Below are 16,390 nucleotides of genomic sequence, written 5' to 3' on the forward strand. Positions count from 1 at the left end.
AGCGTTGGAAAACTCAGATTAGATTAATTTTGCTTTTCTAACTTTATTATGGTAATTTTCAGACACAAAAGTTTTAAAAAATCATACTGTGAACAGCTATATATCTACTGCCTAGGTTCTACCATTAACATTTTGCTGTATTGTTACATAACTACACATGTGTTCATTTTTCTATTAATCTGTTTTTCCGTCTTATGGTTTTATGTATTTCAAAGTAAGTTGAACACATCCAGAACCTTCTGTCTGGAGTAATTCCGCATGCATATAATTAACTAGAGTTAAGAATTTATATACGGTTCTTATTTCAAGATAATACTACATACAGTGAAATGCACATACATTAAGTGCACTAACGTGATAAATTTTGGCAAATGAATACACGTATTTAACTAAGAACTTTAGTAAGATGGAGCACATTGCAGCTACTGCAGAAAGTTCCCTCATGCCTCTTCAAAGTCAAGTCCTGCCCTGACTCCCACCTTCAAAGGTAGCCAATCTTAGGATATTTCTCATCATTATCTTACTTAATCTAGCTTGTTCTAGAACTTTAAAGGAATGGAATTATGTAGAGTGTACTCTTTTTGAGTAAAGCTTCTTTCACATAGGAGAGTGTTTTTGGCATTCATCTATGTCACTGGACGTATCAGTAGCTTCTTCCCTTTGGTTGGTGAATAGTGTCCATGCTGTGGCTAAGCCGCAGCTTCTGTGTCCATGCTCCTATTGATGGATACTTGAATGTTACCAGTTAGGAGCTGTTAATGAACAAAAATGCTCTACTTCTCCTGTATGTAGGTACATAGGAATGGAATCACTGGGTTATATGGTAGATACATACTTAGTTTTGTAAGAAACTTCCTGACATTTTCCTGAAATGTACTGTTTTACACTCCTACCAAAATGTGTGAGCATTCTGGCCATTAACAGCAACCCCTGGGATTGTCAGCCTCTTTAAGTTGAACTGTTCTGGTGGATGTGTATTGTAACGTTATCTTATTTTGCTCAGTCTTAGTGCTTATTTTATCATGTACTTACCTAATGATGAATGATGTTGAGCCCTTTTCACGTGTTCATTAATCACATCAGGCTTCCTCTGCGAAATCTATTCAAATCCTTTGCCGTTTTAACAGTTGAATATCTGCCTTCAAAAAAGAGTTTTTTTTAGCCCAGGCTGGTATAGTTCAGTGGATTGAGCATGGGCCTGTGAAGCAAAGGGTTGCCGGTTCGATTCCCAGTCAGGGCACATGCCTGGGTTGCAGGCCAGGTCCCTAGTAGGGGACACCTGAGAGGCAACCACACATTGATGTCACTCCCTCTCTTTCTCCCTCATTTCCCTTCTGTCTAAAAATAAATAAATAAAATCTTGAAAAAAATTTTAAAGTTTTTTTAAAAATATATTCTGGAAAGCAGTCCTTTGTCAGATATGTCTCATGAATATCCCTCCTAGTTTGTGCCTAGCCCGTTCATTTTTTAAAATGATATATTTTGTGGAGAAGTTTTCCATTTTGATTGATTCTCATTTACCAGTTTTTATTACTTTTTGTGTCCTGTCTGAGAAAGCTTGATCTATTCACAGTGTCACGTATCAGATGTCTATTTATTACTTACAAATTGGTATATTGTTTAAAAATTAACTTATATCTTGAAGCTTTCACCTAATAGAACTTCTCACTTACGACCTATGGTGGCTAAGAGAAATCTGAATATCTCAACAAAATGTATAAGGACAGTGGTTTCAGGCTTTTAGAAATTTTTCAATACCCAGGGTATTTTTTAGTTTTCTTGAGCCTTCTTAGAGGATGGGGAGGGATGGCAGAAGTGTATTATTCTCAGGCAGGGGAGAAGAGGGTATAAACTGCTATGGGAAAACCACCTGTTCAAACATCCCTCTCTTTTTCTTCCTCTCTCTTCCGTGAACTAATGGCTGTTGCCCAACTTCTCCTCCCACTGTTCTCTCTGATGAAGGGATCACAGCTTCCAGGCATCCTGAATCCATCGTATTTGCAAGGGGTTGCCATCTGGAATTGTTGGGGTAGCTGATGTTCTAATCTATATTTTAAAGCTTGCAAGTGATTTTGGGGTTTTTGTTTTTTAATTTTTTAAAGATTTTATTTATTTATTTTTACAAGGAAAGGAAAGGAGGGAGAAAGAGAGGGAGAGAAACATCCATGTGTGGTTGCCTCTCTCATGCCCACATCTGGATACCTGTCCCACAACCCAGGCATGTGCCCTGATGCGGAATTGAACTGGGGACCTTTCACTTTGTGGGATGATACTCCACCAAGCCACACTGGTCAGGACATAAAGCCCACTAGGGATTCAGACAGTGTATGATTTTGCATTATCCTCGAGAGAACTATCAGAGTATAAGTAAAGTAGTGAACTATATTAATAGACCTACTTTCACAAATGTTCAATTTAACCATTTATTTTACTATTGGAGAAAAGCAGCAATTGCTGGTAAAACACTTGAGCCTAAAAGCTGACTCTCCTATTTGCTAGGAGGGTCATTCTCCATCCTTTCACCTTTAGTCTAATCTTGGCTTTATAGCTTAGATGTATCTCCTGGAGGCAGCATGTGGTTGGGTTTTGTTTTTGGATCCAATCTGCTACTCTCTGCTTCTTTATTGGTGAATTCAGTCCATTTAGATTTAGAGTAATTATTGATGTAAGAGGATTTTTGTAGCCATTTTATCTTTTGTTCTCTGGTAGCTCTATGCCTCCTTCTGTTCTTTTTGTGTGTTCCTTGGGAAGGTGGGCACCTCCTCTATATTCTGGTCACCTCCATCTCAGGGGACCAATCCTGTGGGGGAATGTGGTGGGCAATGGGACTCCAAATCCATGAAATTCCATTGCTGTCTCATGCAGAAAAAAATTTGCCAAAAAACAAAATGCGACCAACTGAATGGCAGAAGATATCTGCAAACAGCAGGTCTGACAATGGGTCAGTATTCAAAAATTTTAAAGAACTCGTAAAAACTCAACATTAAACAAACCAAAAGTCCAATTTAAAAATGGGAAGAGGCCCTGAATTGAGACTTCTCCCAAAGAGACATACGAGTGGCCAACTTCATGAGCTGTCAGGGAAATGCATCTCAAAACTACAATGAGATAACACCTCATACCTGTTAGAATGTCTGTTCTCAACAAGACAAGTAATAACAAATGTTGGAGAGGTTGTGGAGGAAAAGGAACCCTCACTCACGGCTGGTGGGAATGTAAAGTGGTAACAGTCACTATGGAAAACAGTAGAGAGGTCCCCCCAAAATGAAGAATAGAGTTCCTGTGTGATCCATTATTTATTTGCAGAGACATATGCACCCGTAACTTCATTGTGGCATTATTCATGGTGGGTAAGACATGGAGAAAATCAGGTATCCAGCATTAGATGATTTGATAGAGACAGTGTGGTGCATATACACAGTGGAATACTACTCAGTCATGAGAAAAGATGAAAGGTTGCCATTTGCAACAATGTGGATGGACCTGGAGAACATCATGCTAAGTGAAATAAGTCAGAGAGAAACAGCCAAGAACCATATGATCTCACTCATATGTGGGATATAATACTGAGACTCATAGACACAGACAGCAGTGTGGTGGTTTTGAGATGGAGCAGGTAAGGGTAATAAAGGGTAAATGGGTTCAAATATATGGTGACAGAAAGTGATTTGACTTTGGGAGGTAGGCACACAATGCAATATACAGACCATGTGTCATAGTAACATATACTTACATACATGCATAATCTTGAAAAAAATCATTAGAATATCACTCATAGACAAAACAGTAAAATAAAGCTGACTATTCTTCAGGTCCATGTCCACAGTTGATCGAGGATCGAAGTATATCAGAATTTTGAGAAGATATCCAGTTGCATTATGGTTGAGTAATTTTGAATACCATATTAAAGGTTTTAGTTTTGTTTCATTTTTAAAAGAGCTTTTATAAATTTTCATTTCATAAGATACAGAGGAGCAAAATTCAAAACAAAACAAAGCCAAGAATTGTACCCACCCACCCCAGAACCAGAGTGAGATTGAGTGTCATTTGGGCGTCACTAGATTGGCAGTAGCCAGTTATGAATGTGTGCATGCTCTGTGTCACACACACACACATTTTAGCATGTGGGAGATGGCTTTAGCAATGGTGGTGGCAGTACATATTAAACGTTCATAGAAAAGTTAACAGTTTCTCCTGTGGCTTTCTTGGATACCTACCAGGTTTTTCCCCCAGCCATTTTTGTTCACCCAGCGGTCAGATTTGTTCATGTACATCTGCTCAATGCCCCTATCGAGCTGTGAACAGTCACATGACCAGAGAAGAAGTCTCTAAGGAGGCCAAAGAGATTTTTAACTCCTTAGGCAGTCAAAAATTACTTTTGAGATCTAAGAGGTCCAGTTCTCTTTATTTCAGCCTGCTATTTCCTCTAATCTCAACATCCTAATTCTGTGTGCTTTTGAGCTTTGAGGTAGCAATGTCGAAAATAGAATGGGTTGGAGGGTCAAGGTTGGTTTGTTGATAAAGACTGGTGGCTAGAGTTTTATACCCTTTTCTTTACTCTTAGTTTTTTATTGTTACAGAAGAAGCTACTATGGAGGAAACTGGGCCAGTTTCAGCTTTTCGGGATTGTTGTCCTGGATAAAGGAATACCAGGTAAAGTTCTTACCTATCGTTAATTCACTAGGTTTTATGTGTGACATGTAACTGAAGAAAATTCTAGGCCTCATCTATAATATACTATTTTTTAAATATTTTAAGTATACTTTATTGATTATTTATACTTTATGCAATTACAGTTTTCCCAATTTTCCCCTTTATCCCCCCTCCAGCCTGCACCGCCCCCAACACTCCAGCCATCTCCCCCTTTAGTTCATGTAATATACTATTAATACTTAATTTTTACTTTCTTAAAAATTATTCAGTCACCATTTCAGGTAAGATTTTTCCAGTGCCTTCAAAATATAGATCATGCTTTTTAAATATAAATAAATATGTTGGCTGAAGAATAAAGCATATATACTTGATAGCATTTTGCAATCATTCTGTATGCCCAAATATAAGGCAGGTTTTTTTCTCCCAAATAGTTTTTCATAAAAAACACTTCAGTTCTTATAAAATGTCCCCTATACTAGTTGTTCTTTTACTTAGTGAATTTTTGGAGAAAAAAACACTATTTGGTGAAAATACAGTCATTTGAAATTATCTCAGTCATTTTTTGCTTTATGTAATTATAGAAGTCATCTGACAGAATCAGTGAAAACAAAAAGCAAGGAAATTTTTAAATAAAAATTTAGTAATTTTTTTCCAAGGGTAGGGCCTCACGACTTGTATGCCATTTAAAGAAGTATTTCAGAGCTTCTTTAAAGCATATTAATGGGAGTTGCTTATATTGTGGACTTTATCAATTTTTATGAGATGGATTTCAAAAATACTGTCCTAATTTTAGATAAATTGTATATGTGGCTTGAAATGAAATTCCTACTGAGAGCGTCATACCATGCAATGATGGAATGAGAAGCTGATACATCTCAAAAGAATGTAGGCAGTTTAGAAAGGAGGATGTTATACTCTAGAAAACTGCATTCAGTGAGCTAAACTAATACAGCTAAGACTTCTTAGGCACCTCCATTTGCTGAGGAAGCAGCACAGTAAGCATTGGAGTTGGACTGATTGATTTTGTGGTGTACATGACTCAAACATTTGTGCTTCTGGTGATGACAAGGACATTGGTATTGAAGAAGCAATGATGATTCAGTTTGAATCTCATTGTTAGACAGAACTGAGAGTGTGGAGAAATAACCAGTATTTGTAAAGTGGCATTGCATGTAATTCAAACTATGTACAAATCAAGGAATTAAGTGTTAGAAGGAGACATTAAAATGTTTTATCTATATGCCTTAAATGTTAATATATTTATGCTTATCAGCAGTCACTTTGTGAACCTTACCCTTGGGGAGTCTCTGTGAGGGTCACCTGAGATGAGGCGAATTTACTGCTTCCATACTTCCATGGGCAAATGTAATCTGGAATCCCGGACCACCACCAAAATATATTTCCCCGTTGGCTGCATGGGAAAGTTTTGCTGAGTGAAGGGATTTAAACAAAAATCGGTAATGGGTTAGATATATTAAAACAAAATATTTTTGTAGACATTTCTTTTTTAACACTCCGTTTACTCTAGCATCTTGACCCAGTTGCAGGATCCTTTTTAGCAGTGTGACTAAAAAGGATCTCTGTCACTGTCACTACTCTGCAGTTCTTTCTCTAGGCTGGGAACCCCGTCTACACATTCCAAGTTCCCGATCTTCACCTCCTCTCGTACTTATGTGGAGGTGTTTAATGTTGCCTAACAATTGCACTTAATTATAAGAGATGTCTGCTACTGCTTTTCTTCACTTTAAAATGTTCAATTTAAGACAATGAAACTTTTTAAACTAAATGTATTGGGGTGACGTTGCCTAATAAGATCATCTAGGTTTAAGTGGACGTTTCCATTATACGTGATCTGTATATTGCCCTGTATGTCCACTACCCACAGTGAAATCATTTAAAAAGTAACTGTTGCCCTCCTTTATTAAATCTGGAAGTTTAGAAATTTTCTGAGGTGAATTTATTTAAAGGATATTGTAGTAATACTATACTAGTAGTTGTGTGGGTGTATGTCAAGTATTTTTAAACTTTTTTTCTGTCTGAGAGATGAGTGTCAAATCGATTAAACATTTAAACAGATTTAAACTTGATCCTTTGATCAAGACATTTGAGAAAGGTGTATGCTGGCATCTTCAAAATTACCCTGTGTTTTAGCTCTTGCCATATCATAATTTTCTCCCTAATGTACTGTATACGTAGGAATTACTGAAAATTTTAAAGAATCCCTTTTTATTCCTTAGTAGTAGTTTGCATCCTTTATATTTTCTTGTTTTTATTGTCTTTCTCAATATAAAATCTTAAGGGTTGATTATTTCTGTTGACTTACTAAAGTCCTGAGTTATGTTGGGATGAGTACTTTTCAAAAATATTTTTTACATGTATTCAAAATTTGACATGGCTAGTGATCAATTTTCAAAGATCAAAGAGTAACTAGAATGAGTTAATTTTGAACATGCTATTTGAAGAACAAAATGTAAACCTTTTTTGATTAACAGACAATCACAACACATAAGCTTGTTTCTCAGCAGATGGAACATTATTTGTTATGGTTTTTAAGCAGTGTGAGAACAGCCATGCCCAAATGACTACATCGAAATATCAAATATTTTCATAGAAATTTGTAAACCAGACCAAGCTTTTGATAGGACAGATTTTATTCTTTGTTTTTCTCACCTTCCGTTGAAATTGGCTCACCGTGCTGCTGGGATTGTTTCAGTGGCTCTGGGGTCATGTCCAGCTTTGAGTTTTGATGGGGTGGAAGGACAAGCTTGAGTTCAGAAATGTGTTCCCAGAACATATTGAATTTAGGTGTTCTCAGAAGGGTACAGATTTGGATTGCTCAGTTAATTACAATTTCTCCTCTGTGTTTTCTTTAGGAAAAGAGTGACATTGTGAGTGAAAGCCCCGTATGGCAAGACCAGATCCTTGAAAATGAAGAAGCCATTGCTCTTAGCAAGGTGGACAGAACCATTCAACATGTGGAAGTGTTTTGTTATGCCAGGTATGAAAATTCTTTATTCAGGATAAAGTTAATGACCTCTTCTTAGTACTTCAGAAGAAGCCAACGATAACGTATATATCATTGGTTACTACATGTCTGATATGCTGGTTTGTGTTTTTTTTAAATGTAACTTTCAGTTTTCTCTGTTTAGATGGTAATAATAATAATCATAATAATATCCTATATTGGTGACTTATCATTTACCAAGCTCTTTTAAATTTATTATCTTATTTGGTTGTTAAAACTATCCTGTGTTATGAAAAAATGCAGCTAGCATTAGTTGCATTTTTCAACATCCTTAGTAGAACTAAAAAAGATTAATTTGCTGAATGTCACCTTGTTTGATAAATGTCAGGGCCACACCCAAGCTGGTTAGTAAATGGAGCTAAGATTAAAACCCAGAATTTTAAAATTGTAGTCCACTGTTTTTCTAAATCTTCTGAGATAATGTTTCAAGTAGGAAAATGGCAAATATGTGTAGTTTTTCTTAGATAGTATTTATCTGAGAAAATTTATGGAAAATTATAATTATGCATTTAAATAATCAAATTGAGTGTTTATAACATTTGGGGCCATACTGTAAGTCAGGAGAGATGGGTGTTTTCAGTGTGTCTGACTGAGAGACTTTAGTATTTTAAAATATTAGAAAAATTCATTTCTTCACATGACGGAGTTTATAGGCTGAAAGGTAGTAATTGCATAGTTCAGTGCAATAACTTAAGTCGTTATGGAGTTGAAGGGTTCAGAACAGGGGTGTCAAACTCATTTTCACCGGGGTTGCCTTCATAGGGTTGAATGTAATTTCAACTCTTTAACAGTTAAGGAGTAGTTAACATTTATACAGTCCTAAAATTATTTCAGCCCTTTGAAGGCCCCTGGTGAAAATAAGTTTGACACCCCTGCTCTAGAATATCAGACCGTCACACACGGGAAATGCAAGATACTAGAGACTCTGAGGGATGCGCTCTGTCATTCTGAGAACTTTGGCAACTTATTTCTTAATCTGTGTTCAGAGGTTTTGCATAACTAGCATTTCTCCAACAAACACAATTATTTTGCTATGATTTTCTGCAAAAAGACAGCCTTTCAAATGCCAGATATAGACTGTAATTTATGTAATACTCAGTGGCATTTTGTATAAGACATTGGTTACAGCCAGTGCAGACAGATGTATAACAGATGATAATCTCAACTGAAAACTCACATGCTTTAGTAAAACCAGGAATAAATATGTGGTAACTGTCTTGTTTGTCCATGAGTACTTCTTGACCAGAATATGATGACCATGACACTGTGGATGTTGGAGAGGTACATTTTGATATTTTACGGCATTTGATTTCTCTCTACTCTTCATGACAATTGGGGTTTATAGTTTCTAATGGCTGAACCGACACATGTGAGTGCAGAAGAAATGGCCTCATTTTCAGTGTTTGATTTCTCCATTTTCATTTTCAGAACTTCTTGAAATGGAAAAGGGAAAGATGGGTAGTAGAAGGTTTGTTTTAAACCAGCGAACTAGAACTCTACGATATGTTCCTCTAAGTGGCTATTAGGGCGTGGAACTGGGGTAATGTTCTGTCTTCATTTACTTGGAAAAGGTAGCTGGTTATTCATGTCACACTAAGCAGGAAGAGCCCTGAAAGGATGCACTGGAGGAATGTACACAAAATCCACTTGTCTATGACAAGCCCTACAAATGTGCATCAACAGGAATAGCAATAGTTCACTTAGCCCCACCCACACTGGGGCATCCTGAACCTTTTGGATCATGGTGGTAAACTTGGAATTATGTGAAAGGTGCTAGACCAGAATACCTGTCACAAAGATTTACTTTATATGGCAGATCATAACCCAGGACCCACAAACTTAAATTGAAAGCCTTGTTTAATACATATTTTGGACAACCTTATTCTCCACTGTTTTTGTTTTCTTTCCTACCATAGTACTTTAAAGCAGCAAATAGGAAAGGGAGATCTGCCGAGAGGCAAGCACACTGTGGTTTGCAAACCACAAGAAGACCCAGGTTCTAGTCTTGCCTTTACCATTCATCTTGCTATATGATAGTGAGCGAGAGCTGCCTCCTCTCTACACCTCTCTTTCACCATTAAGAAAACAAAGGGTTTGGACCACTTGATCCCTAAGGTTCCTCTAGACTTTAACATGCTGCTATTTTTAGGTGCTGCTTGCAAGACTAACAGGAAGATTAGACAGCATTGGCAGGTGCAGAGCTGGTGGGTCAAATGGCCTTCACGTTAGAGGATCCCTCAAGGTCATCATTGTATTATAGCACAGTGTAACAATGGGTGGTCATATTTATATTGTGTTTTCTTTAGGTGAAAGTTAAATTATGATCTTTATCCTTCCCTTGCAAATGGAGGGAAATTGTGAATATATTTTAGGGAGATGGATATTAAAAATTACTAGAATAATTTTTTTTTACATTTTAAGAGATTAAATTTGGTTTCCTAGAAAGTGCCTGCATTTTCTTGTTGAGTAAAGTCATCACTATTTGTAGATCCTTGACATTCTTGTGGACTCTATCACAAAATCTTTGCGAGGTCCCTTTGGTAAATAATGAAAAACATGGTACAAGTTTCTGGCTTTGCATTGTTACAGTTGGGTTTTTTTGCCTGTTATTAGTGTTAATGTTATACTTTGTGGACGTAGGGTGTGTGTGTGTATGTGTGTGTGTGTGTGTGTGTGTGTAGTTTTATATAATTTGAATATATATGTAGGTTTGTGTATTCTATGGTATGGTTGTACCATAGTTCATTTGACCATTTACCCATTGAAGAACATCTGGGCTGTTTCCAACTTTGTCTGTTCCAAGTAAAGCTGCCATACACATTCCTTTACAGAATTTTGTGTGAACATAAGTTTTTATTTCTCTGGGATAAGTGTCCAAGTGTACAATTCCTGGGTCATATGGTAATTGCATATTTAGTATTAAAATAAACTGCCAAGCTGTTTTCCAAAGGATTTGTGCCGTTTTACATTTCCACCAGAAAAATGTATGAGTTTCTCCACATGTTCACCAGCATTTGGTGTTGTCACTTTTTAAATTTTACCTATTTTGATAGGTATGTAGTGATATCTCACTGTAGTTAAATTTGCATTTTCCTGATGGTTGATCTTGACCCTCTTTTCATGTGCTCATTTGCCATCCATATATCCTTTTTGACAAAATCCCTATTGATGTCTTTTGCTTTTTTAAAAAAAAAATTGTATTGATATTTTCCCGCTGGAGTTTTGACAGTTCTTTTTTTTTTAATATTTTATTTATTTATCTTTTTAGAGGGGAAGGGAAGGAGAGAGGAAAGAAACATCAATGTATGGTTGCTTCTCGTGCACCCCCTGCAGGGAACTGGCTCCTGCCGGAAACTGGCCTGCAACCCAAGCATGTGCCCTGACTGGGAATCGAACCGCGATCATCTGGTTTGCAGGCCCGTGCTCAATCCACTGAGCTACACCAGCCAGGGCTTGACAGTTCTTTATATATTCTAAATATGTGTCCTTTGTGAGAAATGAGGTTTGCAGATGTTTTTCCATAGTCTGTAGGTTCTCTTCAGCCTTTTAAACAGGGCATTTTGCAGAGTGAATATTTTAAATTTTGATGAGTTTGAATTTATCTGTTTTTGTTTTGTAGATTGTGATTTGGTATCAAATCTAAGAACTCACTGCCTCGCTGTAGACTCTAACACCATTCACTCAAAGGGCTCTTTTTTCCTACATTGAATTACTATCACATCTTTGTCAAAAATCAGTGGCTGTACTTGGGTGGGTTTATTTCCGGATTCTCTGTTCTGTTCCATGTATCTGTACAGGTGCTCCTTGAGTTACAATGGGGTTATGTCCTGACAGACCCATTGTAAATTGAAAGTATTGTAAGTCCAAAATGCATTTAAATACACCTAGCCTACTGAACATATTAGCTTAGCCTAGCCTCCCCTAAATTTCCTCAGAACACAATGCAAAAATTGCTGGCAACACAGTATGTTGTAAGTAATGACAGTTTACCCTTGTGGCCCTGTTGGTGACTGGGAGCTGTGGCATGCTACACTGCCCAGCATCAGGAGGGAGTATCGTACTGCATATTGGTAGCCTGAGAAAAGATCGAAATTCAAAATTTGAAATATAGTTGGTTTTTTTAAAGATTTTTAAAAGATCTTATTTATTTATCTTTAGAGGGGAAAGGAAGGAGAGAGGGAGAGAGATTCAATGTATGGTTGCTTCTCATGTGTCCCCTGCTGGGAACTGGCCTGCAACCCAGGCATATGCCCTGACTGGGAATTGAACTGCGATCATCTGGTTTGCAGGTTCGCGCTCAATCCACTGAGCTACACCAGCCAGGGCCCGAAATATAGTTTTGATTGAGTGCACATTGCTTTTGCATCATCATAAAGTCAGAAAATTGTAACTTGAAGCTCCATAAGTTGAGAGCATCTGTATGTCTTTTTCCACATCCATGTCACATGGTCTTGATTACTACAGTTATACAAGGTCTGTCCAGAGGGTATCCAGTCATGTAATATGAAATATAGAGACATTTATTGAACAAGATACAAGATACAAGAAACACTATACATAGGACAATGACACCTCAGTCCCCTTCCAAGTAGGCACCTTGGGGCCTCACACAGTTCTCCCAATCACCATCAGCTGCCCTGTCCTATTTTCCTGAATCTCATCAGTGGTCTGAAATCTCTTCCCTTTCAAAGGTGATACTAGTTTTGGGAAAAGCCAGATGTTTCAGGGCACCAAATCTGGGCTGTAGGGGGCTGAGTCACCTGGGAGATTTGATGTTTTGCAAAAAAAAACTGCATGAGATGTGATGCATGAGGTGCATTGTCATGAAGATGCCAATCACCAGTTGGCCATAGCTGTGGCCTTCTGAGTCATCTGAATAGTTTCCATGGAAGAATGGTCAAGCTCAACATAAAATCTGATGCAGATTCGTTGTTCTACTCAGTCATTTTGAATGCAACAGCCACACAATGCACATGCTCACCCAATGGTATCTACCACCCCCACTGACTAGTACAGTGAAGTTGTCATTGTTCATAGATGTGCATTCCAGTCCATTCTCCTTGGCCACCAGGTTACATCGATGTCACACAAATGGTTCTTGTTATATTAATAATGGCTGGACTTTTTCCAGACAGACCTCTAAAATAGGAGTTAATATGAGGTAGAATGATTCTTCCAAATTTATTCTTTGTCAAGATTGTTTTAGCTATTCTATAATTTTTGTCTCTCCATATCAATGTTTTAACAAAGCTTTGTCTATGTATAAAAAATGTTGCTAGAATTTTTATAAGAATTTCATTAAAGCTGTAGAACAACTTGGGATAATTGCTAACTTTATTGTTTTGAGTGTTCTGTCCCATTAACAAGGCATATCTCTCAATTTATGGAGGTCATCTTTGATTTCTTTCTACAGAATTGTATGGGTTTCGGTATACCAATCGTGTACATGTTATTAGTTGTATACCTAAATATTTCATTTGGAGCAATTGCAGTTGTGAGTAGGTATTGCCTTTTTGATTTTGGTTTCCAGATGTTCATAATTGGTATCTAGAAACAGTTGTTGAAAACTCGGTGAACTGACTTACTAGTTCTGGGAGTTTTTTTCATTGATTCCTTGAGATTTTTATGTAGTCAGTCATGTATTCTGCAAAGAGAAACAATTTCATGTCTTCCTTTCCATTGGCTTTTTATTTTTAGAGTCTATTTTCTATTGAGCATCATGTGTTTTCTCTCCACAGCCATACAGCACAAGTTAATTGTGTTTTCTTACTTACCCTTAGGCTCACTTAATGAACTTTTTTTCAGAAAAGAAGTTGTTATCACTTCCTGAGGACTTGATAATTATACCCTAATGCTAGGAAATCTTTTAGGGTCTCTCACTTGCTAATTATCTTGTTCTTGCACACTTCTGTCTCTCATTAGATGCAAATCAAATCCACAATCTGACCAAGTGGCAAATTACTGTAGCTTCTCAACTTTAATGGTCATTCACACCAGAAGTTGAGTGAATTTAGTTGCATCAGACAAATAGAACTCAAACTTCAGTCCTTGGTACATCTATGCCATGCAAACTGTTCTCATTATATTAACAGTGCCTGGACTCTTCCTGGACAGACCTGGTATATATGTAATGGAAAAAAATATTAATGGCAAGTTTTAGGGAAAATGCTTTTAGCATTTAAATAATTAAAGATGGTGTGCATAATAAATTTTTTGCTTTAGAAATGGGCTTATTTGTTGTAAATATTATTCAATAAACTCACATAACCATTGAACCTCTCACAGTCTCCAAGCCTTTCTAAAATATATTAACTCTCTGATGAAGAGTATTGTGGAAAATCGATAATAACAACAACGCTTAACAACATTATCCATTCACAATATAATTTACACTACTTACTTTTCTATTATGCTTATCTTTTTATCTTTTACTATTTTTACTAGATTTATAGAGACATTTATGGATATTATACATACATGCACACAACTGCTGTAACCTGGTACTTTGCATATTTTATTTCATTCAGTTTTATATAATCTGTACCATGGCAGTGTGCATGAGTCATAGCTATATTTTACCTACAGATAATCTGAAGGTTGGATGAAGGCAGAGGTAGAAGAGCCAAGACTCCATTCCAAGTCTGTCTAACTCAGCAACTCGGGCTGCTTTCCTGGGATCCTATTGTATTTCATGCAGCAGATGAATACACGTGTGCCCATCAAGGGAGTCATTCCACCAAGTGAATGAGCTATTGCCTTTGTGAAGACTAGCACCTAACCGCATTTACTTTTTGTAATTTACTAGAATGCTGTTTAGTATTGTCAAGTAGTCATATCTATGATGGAGAATTAACATGCTTTCCTACCTCCCGCTGTCAGGAAGATAAGGGATGAGTGCAGTACCCTTTAGCTGTCACGACTGTGGTTTGTGTGCTGCGGGATATTTTTGTTTATGTGGGGGAGCAAAGAGCATCTTCTAATTCTGGTTTGAAATAGTCAACAGGCTATGAAAAGGCTCAACACATTAATTCACACTTAAGTCACACAAACGTAAACAATTTGGGGGTAGAAAATTGTTGTCTGTTAATTGCCTAATGCCATGTAGTTTCCTCAGTAAGAAAGGATTTTCAAATTTTTAAAAGATTTTATTTATTTTTAGACACAGGAAGGGAAGGAGAAAGGGAGGGAGAGAAACATTAATGTATGGTTGCCTCTCGTGTGCCCCCAGTAGGGTCCTGGCCTGCAGCCCAGGCATGTGCCCTGACTGGGAATCGAACCAGCGACCCTTTGGTTCACAGGCTGGCATGAGATTTTATATTTCTAAAATATCGAGAAGAACTTGTACCTTTCCTGCCCTATTTTTTGTATGATATTGAACATTGTTTTCCTTTTTCTGGTGTGATAATGCTAAAGCAGGATAAAAATTTGGGTCTTAGATTTGCAGATGAACCAAGTCTGCTGGATTGATACCAGAATATATATTCTAATAGTAATCCAAAATTCTATAATTTTTTAAAGATTTTATTTATTTATCTTTAGAGAGGAAGGGAAGGAGAGAAGGAGAGAAATATCAATGTATGGTTGCCTCTCGTGAGTCCCCCGTGGGGAACTGGCCCGCAACCCAGGCATGTGCCCTGCCTGGGATTCGAACCGTGATCGTGTGGTTCACAGGCCCAAGCTCAATCCACTGAGTTACACCAGCCAGGGCCAAAGTTCTATAATTTTTACAGCTCAGAGGAAGCTGTTGTTTAATACTATGTGCAGATAAGTTTGTTTTAGGCTGCAAGTGACACAGTGCCCAGCTAAAAGTGGTTTAAACAAGTAGCTAGCTGGGCAGGTGGGCTACCCATCATGGGAGCAGGTGAGTAGATTGGTAGGTTGGTCATTGCATGATTTGTTAATTGAGCATCTTCATCCCAATCAGAATGCTGGGATAGCTTCTCTGCACTGCTCTTAGCCTTCTCTACAGAGTAGATGATGGAGAGGAGGGTTGCCATGATTCCAAATAGGTTTTCACACAACAGAAATCTCTAAACATGAAAGGAAGTGGGAGAGTTTTTCTTAACATGTGCATGCTTTTTTTTGGTTATTACTCTGCTAGAGAGATTTGACCAAAAGCCTCACCCAACTCTCCCTTGTGTGTTTGGCTGAAACTAGATAACCTACCTGCTTATGGCAAAATCAGTGCCTAGCAAAGGTCAGTAACATTGCAGGGATTGGCTTTGATCAGCCATGATCTATCCCCTAGTTCTGGGCACCTTTTGCCTGATATTGGAACAAAATTCCAGCTCTTAGGGCAGTGAGTATAAGGGCAATTAATGGATTCTGAGCAGGCAAACAACAGTACCTGCCATACAACACCTTAGGAAATTTTCCTTTTGTAGGTGATGAGAGGTTCACATTTGAGCTATATTCTATAGTATGAATTAACATTTTAGGTTGGTAATAAATAGGCAATATATCTACCAATATATTATGTCGCAGCAATTCAAAATTGATTACAGTGGGTTTTTTTATATTACTATTTTCTGGAACAATAACTTTTGGATAGTGTGATTTTTGTAACTCTTAGGAGTAACCATAAACATTTATTTGCAGGAATAAACAGCTGGGTAGCTGTATAACATATACTGCGTAACTCAGAAATGAATGGGCTTACAACAAAGTGCATACATCAGAGTAAAAGGATACAATCTCTGCAGCAAGCTGTAC

The 16,390-nt window shown here is 37.4% G+C and overlaps 1 protein-coding gene across 1 annotated transcript in view; it reads left to right on the forward strand.

The window, feature by feature from the left end:
• Positions 1–16,390, forward strand: part of CHM (CHM Rab escort protein) — a 146,526-nt gene that overhangs the window by 42,044 nt on the left and 88,092 nt on the right. Inside the window, exons 3-4 of the mRNA XM_037061878.1 lie at positions 4,581–4,653; positions 7,527–7,651. Coding sequence (XP_036917773.1) covers positions 4,581–4,653; positions 7,527–7,651 — 198 coding nt within the window. The remainder of the gene's footprint in view (positions 1–4,580; positions 4,654–7,526; positions 7,652–16,390) is intronic.

The sequence above is a fragment of the Sturnira hondurensis genome, unplaced genomic scaffold (assembly GCF_014824575.4).
Source record: "Sturnira hondurensis isolate 20B ecotype Veracruz unplaced genomic scaffold, ASM1482457v3 Scaffold0013541, whole genome shotgun sequence".
NCBI lineage: Eukaryota > Metazoa > Chordata > Mammalia > Chiroptera > Phyllostomidae > Sturnira > Sturnira hondurensis.